The 25,759-nt window shown below is 52.0% G+C and overlaps 1 protein-coding gene across 1 annotated transcript; it reads right to left on the bottom strand.

Annotated features, from left to right (window-relative positions):
• Positions 1 to 1,760: 1,760 nt before the first annotated feature.
• On the bottom strand, positions 1,761 to 25,393 carry LOC133061890 (uncharacterized; the record flags this gene model as incomplete). The annotated part of the gene is made up of 8 exons (XM_061150228.1): positions 25,306 to 25,393; positions 24,988 to 25,068; positions 24,827 to 24,874; positions 23,995 to 24,130; positions 15,675 to 15,838; positions 8,256 to 8,557; positions 1,916 to 3,045; positions 1,761 to 1,851 (listed from the first exon to the last, which is right to left on the bottom strand). Coding segments are annotated over exons 1-8 (2,040 nt in total), but the record flags the coding sequence as incomplete, so codon positions are not given.
• Between the last annotated feature and the right edge of the window lie 366 nt (positions 25,394 to 25,759).

Below are 25,759 nucleotides of genomic sequence, written 5' to 3'. Positions count from 1 at the left end.
ACTGGAGTGGGTAGCTGTTTTCTTCCCCCGGAGATAGAAACCAGGTGTCCTGCATTGCAGGCAGACTCTTTGCCATCTGAGCCACTGGGATAGTATGTAGCCAGCCCAAAATTAAAGGTGGCAATTCATCAGGAAGAAGGGGAGGACAGATAGTGAGGGACAGCTGGCCATCTCTGCCATAATGACAAAGACCAAAACACACGTGTCCTGACACCCTAGTGCTGTCTGCATGACTCCTCCCCTGCCTGCCCCCTCTCTCATTTTTGGCAAACAGGAGCCCAGTGGAGGGAACCTCTTGGGGAGAGGGGCCTGGCAGACTTACAGGGAGGGGTAGGGGCACCAAGAGGGAGGAGCCAAGATCGAGGGCAGCCCAGCTGCTGGGCCCTCCCACACTGGGCTGGCAGCTGGCCCTGAGGTCTAGGATAGGGAGACGCTGCCTTCATCTCCTCTGGGGGAGGCAGCTGATGACACAGCTCCTGACAGCTCCCTATTGTTCCCAGTGGACAAAATGGTAGGTTGAGAGGACCCCACTGTGGCAGCAGGTGGAGGGGCGGGAGTTGTTAAGCAGGGGTCAGGCCAGCCTGCCCAGCCCCACCTCCAGCTCCCCCTCCCCTCCCTCATGCCTGGCCTGGTGGCTGGGCTGGGCAGCCTTCCTCCTCCTGACGCTGAGCATCAGGTGCCTCCTGCTCATTCTCCTCCCTCCCTTTCCCCCATTTCTCCCACCTGTCTCCCTCCCCTTCTCCTTTCTCTGACATCTTTTCCACTTCCCCAGCATCTTTTCTTCTTCCCCTTCCCCTCCCTCTTCCGCATTTTCTTTTTCTTCCTGCCTTTTTTCTTCTTTCCCTTCCAGGGCGTCTCCCCTCTCCTGGCCTCCCCCACACTCTCACTGCCCATGCCCTCCTCTCTGAGGGTCCTCCCTGCCACTGGGCATGGGACAAGATCAGAAGACACTGAGAAGCAGCCTGGCTAGGGGGTCACATCTGCTCTGGGCTTTCCTGGAGCCTCCTGTTCCCTGTCTCAGCCTCAAGAGTCAGGAGAGAGTGTGGCCACCTGTCACAGCTGGGGACAAGGGACTCAAGCTCATTGAGTTCCAACTACATGCTAGCCACTTGCCTGGCACTTGATCCTCACCACAGTCCATTGAGGCTGGTTAACACTATTCCCATTTTAGAGATGAGAAAACTGAGGTTCACCAAGGCAGAGTTGTTAGAAGCCACGCAGTAAACTGCTAGGAGCCAGAGTGTGGTGGATTAGAGCCTCATTGTCGGGCTCCTGTCAGTCCCAGCCCTGGTTTGACTCTGAGTCCCCACATCTGTTTGGCAGGCCAGCCCCTCAACCTTTACTGAGATTGAAAAATGAAGACAGGATCACAGTTTCTGCTCAGTGAGGAGGATCCCATTCTTTACAGTCAGCTTCTTGACTGTCAGGGCTGCTCAGCCTCAAACTCTTTAAATAACCTCCCCCACCCAACCCACAACAATCATTCCATCATACACACAGACGTACCCCACACACACATGAAACCTCCAGAACAGATGTGACATCCTACTCAGGTTGCTTGTGTAGATGGGAGGGCTTTTACACAGTGATAGTATGATGATGGAGGTGCTGATGGAGGTGGTGATGATGGTAGGATGGAGGTGGTGATGGAGGTGGTGATGGAGACGGTGGTGATGGTGGTGATGGAGGTGGTGATGGTGGTGATGGAAGTGGTGATGGAGGTGGTGATGGAGGTGGTGATGGAGGTGGGATGGAGGTGGTGATGGAGATGGTGGTGATGGTGGTGATGGAGGTGGTGATGGTGGTGATGGAGGTGGTGATGGAGGTGGTGATGGAGGTGGGATGGAGGTGGTGATGGAGATGGTGGTGATGGTGGTGATGGAGGTGGTGATGGAGGTGGTGATGGAGGTGGGATGGAGGTGGTGATGGAGATGGTGGTGATGGTGGTGATGGAGGTGCTGATGGAGATGGTGGTGATGGTGGTGATGGAGGTGGTGATGGAGGTGGTGATGGAGGTGGTGATGATGGTAGTGATGGAGGTGGTGATGATGGTGGTGATGGAGGTGCTGATGGAGGTGGTGATGGTGGTGATGGAGGTGGTGGTGATGGTGGTGATGGAGGTGCTGATGGAGGTGGTGATGGTGGTGATGGAGGTGGTGATGGAGGTGGTGATGGAGGTGGTGATGATGGTAGTGATGGAGGTGGTGATGATGGTGGTGATGGAGGTGCTGATGGAGATGGTGGTGATGGTGGTGATGGAGGTGGTGATGGAGGTGGTGATGATGGTAGTGATGGAGGTGGTGATGATGGTGGTGATGGTGGTGATGATGGAGGTGGTGATGGTGGTGGTGATGGTGGTGGTGATGGAGGTGGTGATGATGGTGGTGATGGAGGTGGTGGTGATGGTGGTGATGGTGGTGATGATGGAGGTGGTGATGATGGTGGTGATGGTGGTGGTGATGGAGGTGGTGATGGTGGTGATGGAGGTGGTGATGATGGTGGTGATGGAGGTGGTGATGATGGTGGTGATGGTGGTGATGATGGAGGTGGTGATGATGGTGGTGATGGTGGTGGTGATGGAGGTGGTGATGGTGGTGATGGAGGTGGTGATGATGGTGGTGATGGAGGTGGTGGTGATGGAGGTGGTGATGGTGGTGATGGAGGTGGTGATGATGGTGGTGATGGAGGTGCTGATGGAGGTGGTGATGGTGGTGATCGAGGTGGTGATGATGGTGGCGATGGAGGTGCTGATGGAGGTGGTGATGGTGGTGATGGAGGTGGTGGTGATGGTGGTGATGGAGGTGCTGATGGAGGTGGTGATGGTGGTGATGGAGGTGCTGATGGTGGTGATGGAGGTGGTAATGATGGTGGTGATGGAGGTGGTGATGGAGGTGGTGGTGATGGTGGTGATGGAGGTGGTGATGATGGTGATGGAGGTGGTGATGATGATGGTGATGGAGGTGGTGATGGAGATGGTGGTGATGGTGGTGATGGAGGTGGTGATGGTGGTGATGGAGGTGGTGATGGTGGTGATGGAGGGGATGGAGGTGGTGATGGAGGTGGTGATGGTGGTGGTGATGGTGGTGGTGATGGTGGTTGTGATGGAGGTGCTGATGGAGGTGGTAACAGAGGTGGTGATGTTGGTGATGATGGTGGTGATAGAGGTGGTGATGGAGATGGTAATGATGGAGATGGTGATGATGGTGGTAAAGATGGTGAAGGAGATGGTGACAGAGGTAGTGATGATGGTGGTAATGTAGATGGTGACGATGGTAGTGATGATGACAGTGATGGTGGTGGTGATGGTGGTTGTGATGGAGGTGCTGATGGAGATGGTAACAGAGGTGGTGATGATAGTGGTGATGGAGATGGTGATGATGGTGGTGATGGTGGTGATAGAGGTGGTGATGGAGATGGTGATGATGGAGGTGGTGATGATGGTGGTAAAGATGGTGAAGGAGATGGTGACAGAGGTAGTGATGATGGTGGTGATGTAGATGGTGACGATGGTAGTGATGATGACAGTGATGGAGATGGTGATAGAGGTGATGGTGATTCTTGTGATGGTGATAAACATCTTGCTTACCCATACATAAAACATAATATACATATCATACCTACAAGTTACAAAGAAAAGAAAGGTTATAATTAGCACTAATTGAGAAACTGTGCTGACAAATGGATGACATTTTTAAGAAACCATAAGCTGCGCTCAGCATAGACATGACAGGGCCACCCTGCAATCCCGCAAATGACACAGCGTCCTCCTCTCCATCACCTTTCTGAGCAAGGGCAGCTCCCTCACCAGTGACTATCCAGCCCTGCTTTCATCCTCCAGCCTCCTAGATTAAGATGATCAGATGCCAAGTTTTGGAGACTACTCAGTAACCAGACTGGACCATCTTCCACAGTCCTCTTCGGGGTCATCCAATGCCAGGCCAGACCATGAAGAAGCTTTTCCAAACCCCCCTCATCAAGACACTCCCAAGCTCTCCCTGGGCTGTGCCCCCTTGCAGCTACAGACTTAAAGAAACCTAACATTTTCCTACCACAAGTGTGTTCCTGGGTCTTTGGCTGGCTGGCTTCAGTAGAGCAGCCTTCAGCCCAGTGGTAACTAAGGCAAATGAAGTGGGGAGTGGGAGGTATGCACAGGGGCAGGGAACACGGGGCATTCAGAAGACCTTGGCAATGTCGCTGAGGCTAGTGGTGAATATCAGGTCTCCATTTGTTTATTATTTTATAAGTAAATATATGATTCTCTAAAACATGCAATGTGTTCGCCCTCGCACATGCGATCACTGCCCAGGAGTACATCCCAGGCTCCCCTTCCTCTTTCTGGAGCTGAGAGCGGCTTGGTACCAAGTGCAGGGACCCCCCCCTGCCCCCGCCAAGATGAGCTGGGGGTGGGGAGTGGTGCCGCAGAAGCAGCAGGAACGTACAATTAAAAAATATATATATCTGTATGTTATATAAATTATATGTATATAATGTTTTACAATCAATAAAAAGTACAAATAAAGTTAGTATAAAAGGAAAACAGAAGCCACGTCCCTGCTGAAGGCCCAGAGAATAAACAGACTTATTCAAGGCACCACTTGGCCTGAGACCAGCAGAACATTCTCAAAGCTGGTTCTCAGGGCCTGAGGGCAAGATCCCCTGGCAGGAGGGAGTCTGGACAAGTGAACTGCCCGCCCCCCTCTCCCCCCATTCAGGACTTTCCCCACCCACTCACGTCCCTGACCTGGGCCATGGTGCTACCTCCCTTGGGGAGAAGAAACCTTTGAATGTCTGTTTAGAGACCTGATGTCCTTAAATGGCTGGGTTTCTTTTTATTTTATTTTGTTTTGTTTTTTAAATCTATGTGCCTGCAGCTAATTTCATCTCCCCAAAGTCAGGGCATCAGCAGCCAGAGGGCAGGCTGGAGAGGAGGTGGGGGTGGTGGGAAGGACGGCAGAGCCTGAACAGGAGGACGCAGCTCCTGGACAGACTTGGGACCCCCATTCCCCGACTTAGGAAGGAAGAGACACTGCCCAGAGAGATGAGGGGAGAGCTTGGGGAGCTCAGGAAGGGAAGGCGTCCCCCCCACCCCCCACAGGTCAGTGACAACCTGGAGATTCCAGACAGTTCATCTGCTTTGTTGTTGGTGTTGCTTAGTCGCTAAGTTGTGTGTGACTCTTTGCGACCCCGTGGACTGCAGCATGCCAGGACTCCCTGTCCCTCACCGTCTCCCGGAGTTCGCCCAAGTTCATGTCCATTGAGTCGGTGATACCATCCAACCATCTCATCCTCTACCACCTTCTTCTCCTTTTGCCTTCAATCTTTCCCAGTATTGGGGTCTTTTCCAGTGAGTCAACTCTTCGCATCAGGTCTCCATTAAATCTTTTCCTGCCCCGGGGCCTTGGCACCTACTATTCCTTCTGCCTGGACCATCCTTTCTGTGGCACTTCTAATGACAAGCCCCTTTTCCTTCTTCAGGTCTAAAAATGACCTTCTGAACACAGCTTCCCTTACCCATGGTGTCTAAAGGAGGCACCATCCTACGCGCCTGGTCCTGGGTGACCACGCTGTCCTGAGTGAGTGGAGTGTGCTGACTGCAGGTTAGATGGGTGTGAAGTTTCCTATGGACAGCCACCTACTATATTTTTACACAGCGATTTCTTTTCTGTTTTCTGTTTACCTTTGCCGCTGCATCTGAAAATCAACTGCTACTTTTACCATTGTATTTACCTAAGGTATTTGAAGCAGTCATTTATTTAGTTGTGAACTATACACATACCTCTCAACAGGTTAATCACGGCTATTGTGAACACTTGAGAACGAATGGTTCCTGAAATGAATCCAAGCCAGAAAGTGTATTACTTAGCCAAAAGAATGCACTTTGGCATTCCGGTTATTTTTCTTCAATGAAGCTTGATGTTATTTTAACAGACATCAGCTTTAATTTCTGAACTTTTAACCTTTTGGTTTAGAAATATGAAGTGAAGTCATTTTTAGATAGAACTTAAACAGAGCAATTTAAGCTTGGTCAATGAGAAACTTCAAATTTGGGGGTAGGAGGTGAATTCTGTTTTGGTTTTCTTGGTTTTCTCCTTGCCAAGAAAAGCAGTACAAGATTTCCTGTTTTTTAATTTCCCAGATGATTTATCGATTTAGTGCAATGTTATTTACGGGAAGACATCAGAAGAACATAATCTTTCTGTATCAACAGAAGGAATTTCAAGAGACATTATTCAATTCATAGTCTTCCTGTATCCCTGGTCAGATCTTTCCTGTGTGGAACTTTTCAGAGGATCCTCCACTCTTAAGACAGATACTGAACTCCTTCGGAATTCACAGCCCTTCTTTGCTCCTCTGCTACCCCAGTGTCTATGCTTCAGTCTGATTGACGTGCTCTAGTTTCCCAAATGAAGTCTGCCCTGGACTCTTTCCTTCTGGCTCTTTATAAATACTGTTCCCTCTGCCAGGCTCACTGACCCTCCTTACCCGCTATTCATCAGCTTCCTTGCACAGCTTAGATGTCACTTCTTCCAGGAAGCCTTCCCTGATACTCCTGAATGAGTGAGTGATGCATGCCTCTTCTCCTTGCTTGCCTCCCACACATTCTTTATCATAATCTTATGATTATCACATATCTTATCCTGCTATGTCCTCTTGGCAATTTCTCTGTCTCCTTTGCTAGCCTATCAGCTCTGTGGGGTTAGGCACCATGTTTATTTGATCTCTAGGGTCTCCCATGATCATCATAGGTGTCTAGTTATCGCCAGCTGAATGAAGGTCTAAATGGCCAGAATTTGATTGGTATCCACCAAATGCTGGTATCACATCACTTGTAGTTATCATTCTTAAATGATTTCTCCTTGGTCATTAATTTTGTTATTCACTCCATCCACTCAATCATCTGTATATCCATCCAGTCATATATTTCTGTGACTAGGCAGAAACAAGGAGGTTGGAGTTGTAGTAAGTCTTAGAAAAAAAAAGAAAATCAGGATCTCTGATGTTAACATCAGAATATAGGTCAGAGTCAGCACATTAGAACCTAGGCTGGGAATGCAAGACACAGCAGAGAAATGGATCACCCACCAGAAGCTAAAGCAACTCAAGCCTCACACATATGGTGACCCAATAAATGCTGACTCTCCCCTCCCCTCCCTCCTCCCCTCCCTTCCTCCTTCCTTTCTTCATTAAACTTTCACGAAGACCTCTCTTTGGGCCAGGGCTGGTTCTGAGAACTATTGAATCAGACCTGGATTTCAGTTCTGTGGATGCTCTGAGTTCACAGAATAGGCGCACGCATGCTCACACACACACACACACACACACACACACACACACACACACACACACACACACACACACACACACGATACACGATTACAAAGTGGTCTGTGCTCTAAGAGAGGCCCAGATGATGTTTCCTGAGGAGGGAAGGCTGCTTGGAGTAGGAGTCATTTGCACTGAATCTTGATGGATGGACAGGATTTGATTTGTGAGGATGACGGAAGAGCATTCCAGAAGGAAGTAATCACATGAGCAGAGGTACAGAGCTGGAATAAACCCAGCCATGTCTAGGGAATCCGATAGGTGGGGTGTGTGTGTTTGTGTGTGTGTGTGTGTGTGTGTGTGTGTGTGTGTGTGCGGGCACTGGGAAGAAGAGGAGAAGCGAGGAGACAGTTGGTGAGGGGTCTTGGGGCCAGACCACAGCCTCAGCCTTGGAGGTCAGCCAAGGAATGAGCAATTCGAGGAACTCACTCACCCGACAAGTTTGCTTTAGCATCTGCACCGGCACTTTAGGGCCTGCTGCCTCTCCCCTGGGGGTCTGCAGGAGCACCCGGCCGGCTCCACTGGCTCCAGCCTCATCCACCCTACCCACCCCCCCGCCGGCAGGCACACACCACGGTGGCCTTCCCCTGCCTGGAGTCAGTCATGGCTCCCCAGTGTCCTGAGCACAAGTTCGAAGCTCCTCTTCCTGGACCCCAAGCAGCCCCACACCCCAAGCCCCGCAGACAGCCTTCCGCCCCCCACTCTTCTTAGGCCTCATGGGGTTGCCTACATTTCCTCGGATGATCCCGGGGTGTCATCTGTCTGAGATGATCCCCAGCTCCTGCAGCCCGCTCTGGGCTGGGCACAGATCTGGATTCCTTGGGGACCTTGCTGCACTTCCTTGACTGAGTTTATAAAGGACACACACACACACACACACGCCTATGACCGCATGTGTCGTTGTTGCCTGTTTACCCAGCTCCCCCGCGGACCTGCGAGCCCTGAGAAGACAGACTGCGGTCTTCATTCTCCACCCGCTCCGACCCCAGCTGGGCAGCCCCGGGCGGAGCAGGCCCTGCTTGTCCTGGGGATGGAGGGCAGGAGACAGAAGGCCTTAGCTGGGCCTCCGTCTCGGCCTCCCGGCATCCCCGCTGGCTGGCCGCGGCTGCCACCACCCGGAGGTGTGAAGTGGGACAGTCGCACTTGGGAGGAGGCCCTGGGAGGCTGCCTCCCGGCAGGAGGAATGTTCCAGCAGTGCTGGAGAAGGAGGCCCGGATGCCGGGCAGGTGGTAGCCTAAGCCCAACCCGCATCCCAGGTTTGGGTGGGAAGGGGCCACCCCCACCCCGACCCCCCACCCCCAGCTTCTCTCTCTGGCCAAGAAACCCGGGGACTCGGGACTCTGCCTTCATCCTGCCCTTTCTCCCTCTTTCTCTGTTTATCTTTCCAGCTAGGCCCGCCTGGGGCTATTTTTGCTTCCTCCTGGTTCGGCTGCCTGAGCAGCCTTGTGGCTTTAATTGGCCCATTTTCTGCTCGCTGGGAAGACAGCTTCCTCCTGGTCTTGCTGCCCCCCCCCCTCCCCCCATGGGGCTTGTGAGTAAAAGCTGGGAGCGAGGCTAATTATGGAGAGAAAGGCAGACGAGACAGACAGCTCAGGAGAAAGGAAAAGGGAGAGACCCCGAGACAGAGAGGAAATAGACACAGGGTGGGGGGAGGGGAGCAACACGGAAGGGTGGGCGCCTGGAGAAATAAAAGACGGACCTAAGTCGCTGGGGTAAGAGAGAAAGAAACACAGACAGGCAAAGAGAGACACAGACTCGGATGGGCTTATGTTCACAATGAACAAAACACAGAGATGGCCAGCCACTCCGAGGAGGGGGATGGGGAGAGCGGTGGGTCTCCAGCCAGTGTCCTGGGCCTAATGGTGACACAAGGAATACAGATGACAGATTCGGGCTATCTGCAGGGGTGGCCGGCAAGGATGTCGAAGTATTTTGTAATGAGGAAGGAAAGGAACAGGCCGAGCTGACTTCATCTTGAGAAAGAAGGAAACTCCATCTTGCACCTTCTGTGAGCTTTGGACCATGTGCCCGGGGGGATAACATACCTATGGCCGAACTGGCCTCCTAGACTAATAAGCACCAGATTCTGTAGCAAGATTTCCCATCACCAAAAAGAATGTAACAATCCCCTATGAGGTCAATCACCTTTGTAATCTGTATGGCCCCCATCGGTGTAGGCTACAGTGTATAACCAGCTGACTCTTCTGATTATGAACCATGGCTGTAACCTGATTGTATCTCCCTTTAACACTTTCCAGGCTAGGTTTAAGGAATTTGGGGATGTGGGCTTGAGCAGTACACTTAAGGTATATAAGGTTTTCACAGAAGTCGGTCGGGGTCCTTGGCTAAGAGGAGACTCTGTCTTGGGCCCGCCGGTGTAATAAACTGCACTCCACTATTGCATTGTCCTTCCGAGTGAGTTTGTTTCCCGGAACATGTAGCTACAACAGTAACAAATGGTGAAGTGAAGTGAAGTGAAAGTCGCTCAGTTGTGTCCGACTCTTTGTGACCCCATGGACAGTAGTCCATGGAGTTTGCCAGGCCAGAATGGGTAACTCTGGAGTGGGTAGCTGTTCCCTTCTCCAGGGGGTCTTCCCAACCCAGGGATCGAACCCAGGTCTCCCTCATTGCAGGCGCATTCTTTACTGCTGAGCCACAAGGGAAGCCCAAGAATACTGGAGTAGGTAGCCTATGCCTTCTCCAGTGGATCTTCCCAAACCGGGGTCTCCTGCATTTAGGCAGATTCTTTACCAACTGAGCTATCAGGGAAGAGGTCTTTACAAATGAGGGGCGGGAGGGGCTCTTTATTCTGAGATAGGGGCTATGCGAGTGTTTATCTTCGTGCCTCTTGCCTTTTATACAAGTTAGGGTCGGGGAGGGCAGAGCTGACCACACTGATGTGTTGATTGTTCCTGAAACAAACACTAGCTAATCACCTTCTGCCCCGCTTCCAGCCTCCTTTCTGAGCCCCAGAGGTACAAGGTGACGGGCAGGGCTGCTGTCCTCCTGCTGAAGGTGGGGCTGCATTAGTTGATGAGTAGATATTTACAATTTATTGAACACATTGCAATAAGTAGGGGCTGATACTGATGGCACCACTGTCCCCTGGCCTTTGCTGTGAATGAGAGGGTGTCTGGAGGGAGCAGTCCCTACCTCCCCCTGAGTACAGTCAGGAACAGCTTCCCAGAGGAGGCAACATGGGAGAAGGCTTTCCCACGTGACACCAAGTGATGAAGGCAGGGAAGGAGTTCCACGTAGAAAGCTCAGACTATGCAAAGTAAGGGATCTGGATGTACGTGGAGGAGGGCGCCTAGGCAGCGGGGAGTGAGGGCGGAGGGCAGGGTGATGAGGCGGGGAAGGTAGGCAGGGCTGGACTGTGGGGGCCTGGAATGCCAGGCAAAGAGTTGGGGTGAATTGATGGTGCTGTCCAGCAAAAAAAAAAAACAAAAACCAACCAGATGGGCAAGTCTAAGTTTTTTCCCAAGCAATGCCACTGACACAAGCCAGGATAGAAGCAGGGCGGTCTCGGGCTGGGAGAGCAAAGCGTAAGAAGGCTAGGGCAGGGGTCCAGGGGAGAGGAGGAGGGTCTGGATGGGGAAGCAGGGCCCATGGGTGAGCACCCTGCCCTGGGTGGCTGGCTGGGAATGCTGGGCCCCCTCACCAGCCCAGGTGTCTTTCCCTGGCCTGTCCCGTGAACCCACAGCCACAGAAACCCAGAGTGGGGCTTCATGACAGCTCTGAGACAGGCTAGTCCCGGCGCGCCAACTCAGGTGACTTCAGGGGCCATGGAAGGTACCTGGGAGAGAGACAGGAAGGGACGGCGGGGCCACCCTGGGGTACACCCTTGAGTGCAACTTTCGGAAATGAGATGTTGGTGAAAAGAAACGGCTGGTCGACTTGGTCCCTGCGGCACCCCTAATTTTGCATCTCTGACTTCACCCCTCCCCCACATTTCACAAGTGGGGGGATACTGAGGCATGGAGTGGACGAGAGACTTGTCCAAGCGTTAGCCCCTTGTAACTCGTCACCCAGGTGGATGGACACCCCCATTTACAGAGGAGGAGACTGAGTCTCAGGGAGGTCAGGTGGCTTAGCTGAGATCACCCAGCTCTGGGGCGGCGGGGTGGGGGCGGGGTAGGGGGTGGACCACATCCTCAGGCAACATTCATATCAGAAAACGACTCAGCCCCTTCCACCAGTGCGGACTGGGGGAAGGAGAAACCTCAGGGAAGCAGGGAACTGCTAATCACTCCATGAGAAAGAACTGGTGGTGGGAGGGGGGAGGTTGGCTTAATGAGACGGTGGCTGGGGTGGACACATCACAGTACAAACCGACTGGGTGTGGGGAGAGAATGAGGATCCCCGAGCCGTGGGTGGGGGGGTTCCGACTCCTGGACGCAGCTGACCGTGGACCAAGGAGGCCCACAGCCGCCAACCAGCTGCCGGGCAGGGGGCCGGCCCCGAGCTGAGGGCAGCTTAGCCTCAAAGGCCCAAATAGCCTCAGGCCGGGGCCTGCTGGGCTGCTAATTATTTGAGGCGGGAACCCTGCCAAGCTGGACTTTAGAGAATAATCATCACAACCAATAATAAAGCCTCCCACCTGCTCTGAGCTTTTAACTTGTGCAGCTACCAGCAAGAGCAAGCAGCCTGTCTCATCTGGAGAGAATGGGCAGTGGGGTTGGCAGCAGGCCCTAAGGGCAGGAAAGAGTCCAACAGGGGTCAGAGTCGGCCAGTTTTACCTCCTTGAGCCTGAGCTTCCTCAGCTGTAAAATGGAGATGTTGGTCTTTGTCTCTGCTTATCTTTTCAGTCTCATCTTTTACCTTAGACCTCCCCAATCCCTCTCACCCCATTCTCAAACACACACACTTCTCATTACCATCCAGACCCACAGAACCGCTGATCGACTCCTCTGAGGTCTCTGCTTTGTTCTGCATCGAATGCCAACCTGCTCCAGGATCAAGTCATTACAGTGAATTCTTCTTTATCCTACAAAGCCTAGTGCCACCTTCTCTGTGAAGCCCTCCCTGATTCTCTTTCAACAGACGAGTTAATCACTTCCTTCTGGGCTGCCACTGTTGTGTGTACACTATAGTGAGATATTATACCGATATTTGACCATCTCTTTCCCCTCTGGTCTGCAACTTCCTTTTTTTTATTTTTATTTTATTTTTGACCACACTGAATGGTATGTGGGATTTTAGTCTCCCAACTAGGGATGAAACACACACCCCTTGTATTGAAAGTGCAGAATCTTAACCACTTGGCTGCCAAGGAAGTCCCTGGAACTTCCTTGAGGCCAGGGAGACTAGACCTTACCCATCTCTGTATTCCCAAAACCCAGACAAGTCTAGGTCACGGCGAGTACTCGAGCAATAGTTCCTGAATCAAATGATCACATCAGCTTGTGCTTGCCTCTGTGTCTGTTTCCTCCACTAGACTGGGAGCCTCCTGAAGGCGGGTCTGAGCCCTCTTCTCTTTATATATGGTACCTGGCGCAGAACAGGTTTTCAATAAAGGTTGGCAGGTGGCTGAACAAAGGAAAGTGCTTTGTTCATTGTAAAGCAAGATCCGTGGGAGAGGAAAGGCAAAGAAATCCTTAGATGGAGGAGAAGGTGAGCACATAATTCAGAGCGTGTGTCAGCCTGTCCATGAATACATCTGCATTTGTGAGATGGGTGTTATTTGTAGGGTGTGTGTGCGGACATGTAAGAATGTCGGTGTTGTTTGCTGTGTGTACGTGTGTGTATCATTATTGTGGGTGATGTACGGGTATTATCGTGTTACTGTGTACAAGTGTTCTTTGACTAGAGTCTATGGGTGAGTCTATGTGTGTATAACATGTATGTATCTATGGTTGCTGTGGAGGTGTGTGCCTGTGTGTGTGTGTAGATACACCATTGCATCAGAGTTTGAAAGAAGAAGTAGGAGGGAGAGGGAAAGACAGAACTTGTGAATGTCAGACGTCAAGTGTAAACAGCAGGAACACAGGGGTGTTCCTAGCAGAGACCCACATGCCCTGTGAGGTCCATCCCCAGGGTCATTCATTCTTTGACTCACGGATGCTGACTCTGCTGGGCCCTTTTGGTTGCTCAGGATCTGACAAGTCTCCTCCCTCCAGGAGTGCCCAGCTTTCTCAGGGAAGCTCTGCAATAAACAGTCCAGGAAGTGTGCAATCAACACCACGACAGAGAGACCCAGGGGATGTGGGAGCACCGAGGTGGTGGTGGTGGTGGGGCGGCCCTGATGCAGTTGAGGGTCAGAGCAGGCTTCCCAGAGGAGGTGCTATCCCGGCTGAGCCTGGCAACAAGCGCCTTTCCTGGAGTGACTACCCCGGGCAGCCAAGGTCTGCTGTGGGCTCTGCCTGGGGCTTCCTGCCTGACGGGCCCCTCCTCTCCTCCAGGTGCCAGCGCAGCCTGGTTTGCTGGAATCCCCACCTTTGCTGTCTCCTGCCCCCTCCCTCTGCCCACCCTCCCAGCAAGGCCCTGCGGAGAAGAGGACTATTTTAACCAGGGAAGAGTGCGAGGAAAATCAGCCATGAGAAAAGGGGGAAGGCTCCTGGCACTTCCTTCCACAGGGGCCCTGGCCACGTGCCCCTCCGCCCTAGTGTTGGTGGACATGGATTTTATGTGCCCAGCCTGACTGTTTAGCCTTGCAGTTCCTGGAGGGCAGAGGAACATCTTCCATAGTCTCTTCCTCACCCCACGCCAAGGGCCAGGGTGGCTGGAAGTTCAGACCCGTGTGGCTGCACTGACCTGCCAGCTTTACGGCTGAATGTGGACCAAAAAACCCAAACTGGCTCACAAAGGAAGCTGGTCCGCAGACCAGACTCTGGGAGAGAAAGGATCGAGCTCTCGTGATTAATGTGACTATAAATCCTTATTCATGGACAGGCCTAGAATTTTTTTTTTTTTTCTTTTCTATTTAGGAAAAGAGCTTGAAAGAATGAGATGGCAAGCATGCCAGAATTCTGAAGGCTACAGTTTCATTTAGTGTCTCTGTCTCTTGTTGAGTACCTATTACGCAGCAGAGATCATGCTGCCAGAGCAGAGTCTGGAAGCAACGGCCTAGGGTGAGTGAGGAGACTGGGGTATGACTCGGGCCCCCACCTGGGTCTGCAGACCAAGGGCAGCTTCTTTTTGCTTGGAGGTGAATCTCAAAGAGTTTCAGGGGAGGAGATGATATTTGAGACGTGCTCCAAAGAAGGAAAGGTGTTTTCGAGGGACAGCACATGTTTTCAGCCTGCGCAAAGGCCCAGAGGTGGGAATGGCGAGTATTTTTTCAAAAGATAGCAGCACCCTTTGACTTAGACTTCCCTGGTGGCTCAGATGGTAAAGAATTTTCCTGCAATGCAGGAGACATGGCTTTGATCCTTGGGTCAGGAAGATCCCCTTGAGAAGGGCATGGCTACCCACCCCAGTATTCTTGCCTGGGAAATCTCATGGACAGAGGAGCCTGGCAGGCCATATAGTCCATGGGGTCGCAAGGAGTTGAGTGAGCGACTAAAACTTTCACACTTTGACTTTGAACCCAAATGCTGGTCAATCCAGGGAGGCATGAAGAGGTGCAGTGAACTCAAAGGTGAGGACCTAGTGCCAACCCTGGGCGCCAGTTCTCCATAACCTGCTGTGTGGCGTTGTTTCATTTGCTTCCTGTCTATCTGTGCTTTGATGGATGACAGACCACAGACAGGAGACGTGGCTGCAAAACCGTGTGCTGGTTCTCGCGTCCCTGCCGTGCCCAGGGCAGACACCGCTTCTGTGTGCTGTGTTTGAGGAAGCACAAAAGAGCAGAGGCTCTAGGATCAGATGACATAGAGTCAAATCCCAGCTCCCACAAGCTCAGTGAGTCCTGGGGCAAGCCTCCCAACTTTTCCGTGCCTGAGTGTCCTCATCTGTAAAGTGGGGACAGAAAGGAAACCTACTTTGTAGCGGTATTGTAGGGGAATGAGTGAGCTAATGGGTGCAAAATGCTGAAGACAGTACCAGGCACACACTCTCAGCTCGCATCTCAACGCACTCTCCTGGCCCCATTTTTTTGACCCTTCTCAGCAGCTCCAGCTCCAGCCAGGGGTCTGGGACTTCTCAGGGAAGAATGTGTGTCCCCTCAGCTGGCCCTTGAGGAGAGGGGCCAGGGCCCCATCCCAGGACCCAGAGGGGCCCACTCCAGCGGCCAGCACCAGCCTTCAGAGACATTCTGGAACCAGGTGACATGGGTGAGAAGGGCCTGGGGCAAGTGAATTATGCCTCTCACTTTACAGTCAGAACCTCTTCCAGATTAGCACAGGGGCTTCCAGGTTTTAGGGAGAAACCCAAAGAAGTGCTTCCCAGGTGGAGTTCAAAGAGCAGCGCACCAGAGTCACCAGGATGGCGGGAATAAAGGAGGTTCACTGAAAACGCAAATCCCTGGACCTCCCGCACGACCTTCTCCACCAGAGTCTGAGGGCTGGAGCCCAGGAAACTGCCTGTGAGCCCGTTCTGCACGTGATCCCGCACACGCAGGCCGGAGAGCCTCGGGCTCCAGGGACAGCAGAGGTGGGGGAGCCTCGGTACCCGGGATCCTTAGTACCGCCCGTGCCCCATCACCTCCCTCCCCCGGGGGGATGCCAGGGGCTCCGCTGGTCCCAATGAGCAAGGCTGAGCCTTCTCTCCTTTTTCCCCAGCTGCCCACACTGCTCACACGTTCCCCGCAGTTTCTAAATTCAAAGTGGGGCAGTTTTAGCTGTGTATCAACTCCCCTCCCCTGGGCAGCCTGCCTCAGGAGCCGCCCGCTGGGGCGGGCTCTTCTTCTGGGGCTTGCAGGCCAGGGACGTGGATGGCACTGAGGGTCCTGCTGAAGGTCAGAGCTGGGTGGAGGGGGGCGGGGGAGGCTGGAGGGTGCGGGGGTTTCCTGACCCAGAGCATCCTCTGATTTTCTGGACACACTGAAGCCCCACCCAGCCACCCACCGCCCCCTCCCTCTAGAAGTCCCAGGCTTTCCCATCCATCCCCTTGGCAGCTTGGGACCCAAGAGGCTCACCTGCGGAGGGACGCCCAGGCTGGGTGCTGGAGCTGGCGCTGGGTGGGGGCGGGGAGCCTGACACCCACTCTGGCCCCTGCAGATGGTCCGATGTCTCATTCGCTCGGCAAGCATTCCTGGAACACCTGCTGAGTGTAGCTCGCTGTGCTGGGTGCTGGGGTGGGGGATGGGAGACCATTTGGGGGCGTAGAAAGAAATAGAAGACTGGGGGAGTGGAGAAGCCCACACATGGCTTTAGAACAATCACTAAGCAGCACGCCCGGCAGAGTGAGACGCGCTCGTCTAAATCCAGGCGGCACACGCTTGGCTCAGCGGCCCCGAGCGAAACTGTCTCAGAGTGTGGCGTGGGCGCCGGGGTGGAGGGGGGCAGGAGAGAGGCAGGAATTCACACAGGACTTGAGTTCTAGACCCGAGGCCACCGCGGACTTGCTGTGTGGCCTTGGGTAAGCCGATCCCCCTCTCTGAGTCAGTCTTCCTCCCCGCCCCCAACTGATGCTCTCCCCATAGATCTGGAAAATGGCAGAGTCAAACCAAGTTTGCCTGACACCGGGCAAAGACTCTGGCTTCTTGGTCATCTGAGTGGACACTCAGCTGGAGGTCTGACATCATCCCAACAGGCAATATAGGATAATGGTTAGAAACCCTGTGATTTGGGTCTCGGACTTCCATGGAAAGCCAGCTGCATCCCTTCCATGTCAATGTCCCCATCTGCAGAATGGGCCGATCTCAGGCATCATTGGGAGGAGGATGGGATGAGATATTCCTGGCTCAGGGCAGGGGATGTCTGGGTGGGCACTCAAGGATGGGGTGGGCGATGTGCGGTTCATGAATGGAGCCCTGGTTTTCTCCTTTGCTTTTATTCATTGTTAATCGCAATATTTGCTTTCTGAGGGATCCCATAGAGTACAAAAGCAGAGAGAGGCTTGCTTCTATCAAAGACTGCACGCATGAGGTCGAGGGATCCCAGGACGCAGTTCCCAGAACGTGGGAAGCTCCTGTGGCCTTCAGAAGATGCAGCTCTTCCCCAGCTCCTCTCCTTCACGTGTCCCACTCATTCTTTTCTCACCCTTCTCCTTCTCGGCCATACCTACTCCCTGAAGACAGTTGGGGTACTCCATTTTGTTCAGTAGCTAGCTGGGCTTCTCCCCCCGAGCAACTGGGTCCTGGTCTAAGCCTGGTCCCTCCCCTAATCGGGCAGCATATAGTTTAGGGGTTATGTGGTTATGTGTGCAGTGTTTGAAAGTGGAGGCCCATGTTCCAACTCTGGTTTTCTATTTGCCAGCTGTGTGATCTGGGACAAAGTACTTAGCCTATCTGTGCTTCTTTAGCTTCCTCCTCCATAAAAAGGACTAACGAACTGACACCACAGGGCTCTTGTAAGGATAGCTGGGGAGTTTGGGATGGACGTGTGCACACTACTGTGTTTAAAATGGATAGCCGACAGGAGCCTGCTCTATAGCACAGGGGACTCTGCTCAACATTGAATGGTGGCCTGGATGGGAGAGGAGTTTGGGGGAGAATGGACACATGTGTATGCATAGCTGGGTCCCTTCCCTATTCACCTGAAACTGTCTCAACATTGTTTGTTAATCAGCTATGCTCCAATACAAAATTTAAAAAAAAAAGAGAGAGAGAGAGAATGAGCAAGTGCATGTAGTATAGCGTTTACTAAATACTTGATCAGCATGTTGGCTGTTCTTCAGACTAAAGCCTCACAGGCTATGGATTTCCTTAACTTTAACAGAGCTGTCTCTCTGCCTGTCTTGCTGGCAACTGGAGGAGTGAATAAGGAGAAGGAGCCTTGTGAGCTTGTGGTCAAGTAGAAGTTTCCCTGGAAAGGCAAGAGGGGAGGCGTCCAGGGAGAGCCTGCCTGGATGTCTTCAGCTGTCATGGACCTACAGGTTCTCATGGAATGAGATGCTCGCTGCCGCTTGCTGAGAAGTTTGCAGTGTATACGGACCTGGGGCCTCTGGGGGCTGTCCAGTGAGCCTGCCAGGAGCTGAATTCCAGAGGGAAGTTTCCTCTGAACAGGGCTAGAGCAAGGAAGAGCAGCTCAAGATGGATTCTAGCCAGCAGAGAGGAGGAGCAGAAGTGTGTGATGACTGGAGCAGACTGATCTGAGCTGTGGGGCGTTAGGATCCTTCCCCCACCCCTACTTCCCTCTCCTCTCTCCACCGCCCTCAGAAAAGTGATTTTGTCATGACCAAGCAGAAGAGAAAATTCAATCCAATAGCATTTTATGTAAATATCTTTAACAGTTGTGGCATCCTAGGAAAAAGCAGAAAGAAGGAAAATGTTCTTGTCTGACTCTTTGCAACCCCATGGACTGTAGCCCACCAGGCTCCTCTGTCTACGGGATTTTCCAGGCAAGAATACTAGAGTGGGTTGCCATTTCCTCCTCCAGTGGACCTCCTGACCCAGGGATCAAACTCGGGTCTCCTGCGTCGCAAGTGGGTTCACTACTATCTGAGCCACCAGAGATGCCTAAGAAAGAGGATTCCATCCACTTCAAATATCTTGAAAAAGTGTAAATACACGAATGAATGAATGAATGAAGTTTGCTCAGTCGTGTCCAAGTCTTTCTGATCCCATGGACTATACAGTCCATGGAATTCTCCAAGCCAGAATATTGGAGTGAGTAGCCTTTCCCTTGTCCAGGGCATCTTCCCAACCCAGGGATTGAACCCAGGTCTCCCACATTGCAGGTGGATTCTTTACCAGCTGAGCCACAAGGGAAGCCCATGTAAATACATGAAGATAGAATCAAATGTATGCAAGCCATCAACCTCCTGTAGGCACAGACAGATGAATTAAGGAGCGTGTATGTTACCAGAATCCAGAGATTTGACCAGAGACCTGCAGAGATAAGCCCTTGGTTTTTTGTATTTTTGAAATCCATGACAGAGAACCTGGAGACAGGGTTTGGAGAGGCTGCTGGGGGCAACAACAAGAACCTAACCAATATCTCAGGAGAAATGCCCTACCCTAAGCAGTCTCACATCCATACATGACTACTGGAAAAACCATAGCCTTGACTAGGCGGACCTTTGTGGGCAAAGCAATGTCTCTGCTTTTTAGGGATGTGAGAGTTGGACGGTGAAGAAAGCTGAGCGCCGAAGAATTGATGCTTTTGAACTGTGGTGTTGGAGAAGACTCTTGAGAGTCCCTTGGACTGCAAAGAGATCCAATCAGTCCATCCTAAAGGAGAGCAGTCCTGGGTGTTCATTGGAAGGACTGATGTTGAAGCTGAAACTCCAATGCTTTGGCCATCTCATGCGAAGAGTTGACTCATTGGAAAAGACCCTAATGCTGGGAAGGATTGGGGGCAGGAGGAGAAGGGGACGACAGAGGATGAGATGGCTGGATGGCATCACCGACTCGATGGACATGGGTTTGGGTAGACTCCAGGAGTTGGTGATGGACAGGGAGGCCTGGTGTGCTGCGATTCATGGGGTCGCAAAGAGTCGCACATGACTGAGTGACTGAACTGAACTGAAGCAACCTCAATTAGCTAGCCCATAACTGCCCCCTTTGGAGTAGGCAGCCCCAGTTAACTGGGATAGTGGTTTGTTTGTTTGTTTTTTTTTTCCCATGGCTGGACATCTTTGAACTCCAGAAGAATTAGGGTTACATTTAGACAAGCTTATGGGGCTGCGATTCATGGGGTTGCAAAGAGTCGGACATGACTGAGCGAGTGAACTGAACTGAGCTGATGAGAATCAAAACCATAGTATTTTATTTTTCTATTATTTGCTTACTACTTGTAATGCTAAGATAATTTGGCCCAGGACTTCCTGGTGGTCCAGTGGCTGAGACTGTCTTCCAATGCAGAAGGTGTGGGTTTAGTCCCTGTTCGGGGAGCTAAGCTTCCCACATGCCTTATGGCCAAAATACCAAAAAAAAAAAAAAAAAAAGCAAGAAAACCCAAACATAAAAAACAGAGGCAATATTGTAACAAATTCAGTAAAGACTGAAGAAAAAGTCCACACGAATAAAATCTTTAAAAGAAAACAATTTGGCCCATTAAAGTGAGAGTCTAATCATTCTAATTTAAAAATGTAATTGAATAATTAACTTTGATGTGTGAATTTAAGTTGAAATCTTCCTAAGCTTAAGCTCAGAAATAGAGTATTTAAGAGAATTGTAGGTTCACCACACATACATATTTAATTGACTAGCTGTAAAAGAATTAGTTGAGTACCTAGGGAGATTTTGCTAAAAACAGGCAAATGAATTTAAGAAGAAATCTAACAGATGACTGTAATAACTCTTTTGAGATAAACCGTACACTCAGAAAAGTCCCAAGATTATAAAGTGAGGCTGAATCAAGTCAAGAAATCTGGCTTTGCTAGAACCCCAGAAGGCCCCCTTCTCCCCAGTCCATGTCTTCCTCAGTCACTACCCCCTCCAAGGGAGACTACTCACACCAAATACCCCATTTATAAATACAATATGAATTGTTTGAGACATGTCTAATTAATTACTTCCATTTATAAACAGGACCAAATATCATTCAAAGACTTCTTAGAAGCGGTCGCTAAAATTTGCTCAGTATAAACAAAGAAAGGTTTGTAAGCAGATTTAAAAGCTTAAGAGAGAGCTGGGGTCAAGAACTTGTCAGTTTAATAAATTGAGCCATAGTTATTTAAACTCAAAGTAAACTTCTCAGCAGTCTTTTTTTGGGCACAACAGCCACTTGTGAAATCGCCACAAAAATTAAATGAACATTCATCAAGTCTGGTTCAGAGTCATGGTCCGAAGTCTCACAGGAATCTTCTTTAAATTGCAGACTGTGCCTCTGTGCCTTCCTTCAGGGAAGGGCACATCCCCTATTCCCAAGGCTTGCTTCCAAAGCCACATCTTTGTCTTTGTAGCTCTCACTTTCCTTTAAATGGCATTTAATTGCCTATAATTTACTTCAAAATGCTTCAGATAGACATTGTGACATATCTTTTAGGCTACTTTTAACCTACACTCAAGGATAGTCAGCTGAAGCAAATAAGATCACATACTCCCAGGATGAGCGGTTAGTATTTGAAAGACCAGAAGTCCAGGATTCAGAGGGGCAACTATTACATAAGCATTTCAGTTGTCTTTATCCCCAGTTAGCACGGTGGGGGTGGGGGTGGGGTTGTTCATTTGCATAATGGGGGTAGAATGACTTTTCATTGGTGAATGCAGTGTGTAAGCAGTGTGTTGATTGGCTGGGGATACGATCCAGGCACTGTCACTCTTGTAGAACAAGGTCTTAGGATCCAGTGGTTCCTACGGTCTACAGGACGTGCTCTGAAAGTCAAAGTGAAGTCACTCAGTCGTGTCTGACTCTTTGCTACCCCATGAACTGTAGCCTACCAGGCTCCTCCGTCCACGTGTTTTTCCAGGCAAGAGTACTGGAGTGGGTTGCCATTTCCTAATCTTCCCGACCCAGGGGTCAAACCCAAGTCTCCCGCATTGCAGGCAGACGCTTTTACCATCTGAGCCATCAGGGGTGTGCTCTAGGTTTAGAATTTCCATCTGCTCTTGTGCATGACCTGCCTCTAGAATCTCAGCTGAATTCAGCACTAACACTATTGCTTCTGCCTTGGGTAAATCTTTCATTCAAGAAACTTCTAGCAGGATGAGACCTAGGACTTTACTGAGTCCTAAAGCAGAAGTTTTGGGGCCCACTTGGTAATATATAATGTATGCTTGCTAATAAATGAGTGCGTGTGTGGCCAGATTTGGTGTGAGGGCTGCTTTCATTGTAACTGACTGCCTGGTAACCAGGTTGTGGAGCAGAATAACTTGAGCCCTCCCCTCCCTCCACCTGTCAAAAACTAATGATGTTTACTGCAGGGAGTCCAATATTTGTGGATGACCCATCTGGTTTAGTAGAGAAGCCTGGCGGTGGGGCTTGGGTGGAAGGGTGGGGGGTGGGACCCCATGGAGCAGGTTGGGAGACTGTCTTTGGGTGAGGCTGTTCCTGGCTCATTCCAGCTCTGGGTAGGGGTATCATTCCACTCCCTGGCTGCTCCGGCTCTGGGTAGTGGTATCTGGGGCTCACCTCCCTCAGACTCTGTGAAAGCCTGCCCAGCAAGTCTTGGCCTCCCCTCTTACCAATCCCACTCCAGGACATGGAAGTTTGGGGGTGGGGTGGTTTACTCAGAGTGGAGCCTCGGGTTCTGCTGGCATGCTCTGACACTTGACGGCTAAGTGCCTGCTCTGACAGCATCGTACAGCCTTGAAGGGTCTGTGACCTCTCTTGGAAGTGCCCCTTGGAGGTCGTCTGGAAATGGTTCTCTGGAAGAGGAGACCCAAGGTGCTTAGCAGATGCCTCCCTGCCCCATTCCACTTTCTTTCTTCCTTCCTTCTCCCTCCCTCCCTGTCTTTCTTTCATCCTGAGTGTGGCACTCTCTAAGCCCAAGTTCAGTACAAGTCAATCGAGCATACATTTCGTAACTCAGATCTCTGGGACCCATGCCTAGCCTTAAAGGACACGGATGACTTTTTTTCTCCCACTTCCTGTTTCCTTCTCAGCTTCTCCCAACAGCAGAGAAGCTCAGACTGGGGCCCTGATTGTTTAAACTCTCAAGGTCACTCCAGGCAATCCCCTGACCACTCCAACAGTAAACACCCCCCACCCCCCACCCCTCCGACTCCTACTAAAACCAGGCACACAGGGCCCAAGCAGCTTCCAGAACACTCCAGCCTTTCCCGGGGTAGCCCTCCCCACCTGCCCCCCAGGACTGCCTCCACTCTGACACCATAGTGTTCTAATGGCTTCCTTCCCCCAGCTAAGCCCTGGTCCCCAGAGGACAGGGAGGCAGTATATTGTCTTCACATCCGTCCACTGCTCCTCTTGTCCTCCCAGCTGGCCAATCAAGGTCACCGTCCTAGCGGTGGCTACTTGAAGGAAAATAAGCGGGCTCCCCCCTCACCCCGTCTGTCATCTATCTCCCATTCTCTTCTCCCACCCACGCTCCCACCCACAGCTCACAGGATATGGGGAAGGGTGAGAAGGGAGAAAGAGAACCTGGAGTGGGTGATATTTTGGGTAATAGGTAAATATGCCCGTTGTTAGGATCCGTGTGGGAAAACACAGAAGGGAATGGTGTCAGATGGCCCTGGTGTCAAATGGCTCTGTCAACAATTCTACCTGAGCCAGACAGGGAGGGGGTTAAAAGACAGTTTATTTTGTACTCAATGCCCTTCCAGCAGAAAAAGCAGGTTCCCCCCTCACCCCTTCTGTCGTCTGTCTCCCGTCTCTCCCAGCCGTCCTCTCCTCTGTCGGGGACCCTGGCTCTGCCTCTGGGAGGTGACGATGGGCGGCCCCTGCCTTCGGTCTCTTGTGCGTGCAGCTTGGTGCAGTGATGGCCCATCCTGGCAGCTGTTCCCTACAGAAGTCGCTTTGCCCACAACATCCGCACCGTCTGGAGTCTTACTAGGAATTGGGCCGTGTTAACCCACCCAGATGGGGCTCAGGGTTCTGCACTTTGACATCTCTGCTCACGTCTGGCACTATAAGCACTCCTTAACCCAAACCCTTTTTTTTTTTTTTTTTTTCAGAATCCTGGATCTTGAAAAGAATATGGCCAGGACAACTAATGACAGCTGGCTCAGAAGGGTGGCAGCCTCAGCTTAGAAAGACCTGGGTCTGAATCTGACCTTGAACTCACTATCTGGGCAACTTTGGCCGAGTCGTGTAACCTCTCTGAGCTTCCACTTCCTCATCTGAAACACGGAGATTTGTAGAACTGTGCCGGGCCTTAGCCTCAATTTCTTGGTCAATTTCTGGTCTCTTCCTCCGGCTGCCTGGGTGTAGAGGGGTAGAGGCCCCAGGGCTCACGGTGGGTCAGCCCGGCTGGCTAGCTCTGAGGCACGGACCGCAGGGTGGAGCACAGCTGAGGGTGGACCCTGCCAGCCACTCTTCAGGCTGTGTTTCTACAGCTGGAGAGGCCCCAGTACCAGAGTGCAAAGAGGTCTCCAAGTCTCCATCCCGCGGTGGGGAGCAGCCCACCCCAGGGAGCCTCGGGGTGGAAGAGGGGGTAGGGGTGAGCGTTGCCGTTGAGCCTGCCACCCTCCTGAACCAGCCGTCATTGCTGTTCTGGCCCATAATTGGGCTGAACCCACCCTTTGGGACCGTGATTATCTGTGATTAGCCTCTTCGTGCATCGGAATGCTGATCCTGCACTATCCGCTCCTCTGCCTCCCCAGCCCTTCCGGAGGGCTTTGCCAGAAACAATCAGACAAGAGCTTCTTGCTCAGAGAGACCCGCGCACAGCTAGCTCCTTGCTGCACTTTGCTGCGCCCGTGCCAGTCTGACACCAGGAAGTAGGCTCTACTCAATTGCTCTGTTTCTGAGCAGCGGGTGCTAGCTTCCTTCCTCTTCAGCTAGTGGGGGATGCAGGCTTATAAAAAAATAAAATCCAGCCCAGGGCACTGTGGCCTGATGGTGTAGGGTGCAGAGAGAAGCTAGATGAACCCAGGATCCCACATCTGTTCTCGCACATATGAGCTCTTCCGGCCAGTTAGGAAGCCCTCTGGGACTTTTCTCACCTGTTCGGGGCGGGGGGGGGGGGGGGGGGTGCCTGCCTCCTGAGGCTGCAGTGAGGATTGTGTAGACTAACAGGTCAGTTACTCAGCTGGTCAGCTAGGCACAGCGTCCTCACCGAGCACCTCTAATGTGCAGGGCATGCCCCTGCAGGTACGGGTGAGTGTGACAAAGCCCTCAGGCTCAGAACACTCACATCCTGGGCAGGCAGAACAGACGGGCACGTTAATGAGTCAGTTTCAGGTTCCAGTGGTAACCCCCGGGCCAGCAGGTGTCGCAGCAGACGTGAGTGGGAGGTGCTGCCCTAGCAGGGGATTTAGGGAAGTGTTCTTAGAGGCGGCAGCCTTTGATGGGACCTAAGGCATGAGCAGAGTCCAGCCAGGCAATGGAGGGGCGGCCCAGACAAAGTCCTGAGAGGTGAACCAGCTTTGCTCACCTGAGGTCAGGAGGCCCCTGGGCTTGCTGCGTCCTGGCAGAGGGGGCAGGGGACATCGAATGGGACCTTGTTGGCCCCCGTGGGGCATGTGGATTTCACTCTGATCACAACGTGGGAGTGGGGGTGTGTGGTTGGTCCGGAGGGCTTTCTGCAGGCGTGTCAGATCAGTGTTCAGCTTTATAAGTAGTACTGTGGTGGTGTTTGGGGGATGAATTCCAGGATCGCTGGGTGGAGGCAGGGAGACCAGCTGGGAGGTTGCTGCAGCAATACGGGCCCGAGAGGGTGGGAGCTTGAGCCTTGGTGTCCAGTGCAACCAGCAAGGAAAGGTGGGCTTTGAGATTTATTCAGCCAGCAGGACTAGCCTTGCGATTGGATGTTGACATGGAGGAAAGAGAGAGTTTCTGTTTTAACTTGAGAAGTGGATGGGGGTGCCATCTTCCACGAAGATGGGAAA

The sequence above is a fragment of the Dama dama genome, chromosome 1 (genome assembly GCF_033118175.1).
Source record: "Dama dama isolate Ldn47 chromosome 1, ASM3311817v1, whole genome shotgun sequence".
Classification (NCBI taxonomy): Eukaryota; Metazoa; Chordata; class Mammalia; order Artiodactyla; family Cervidae; genus Dama; species Dama dama.
Note: the sequence above shows the minus strand (reverse complement) of the source record. Positions and strands in the feature narration are given on the sequence as shown.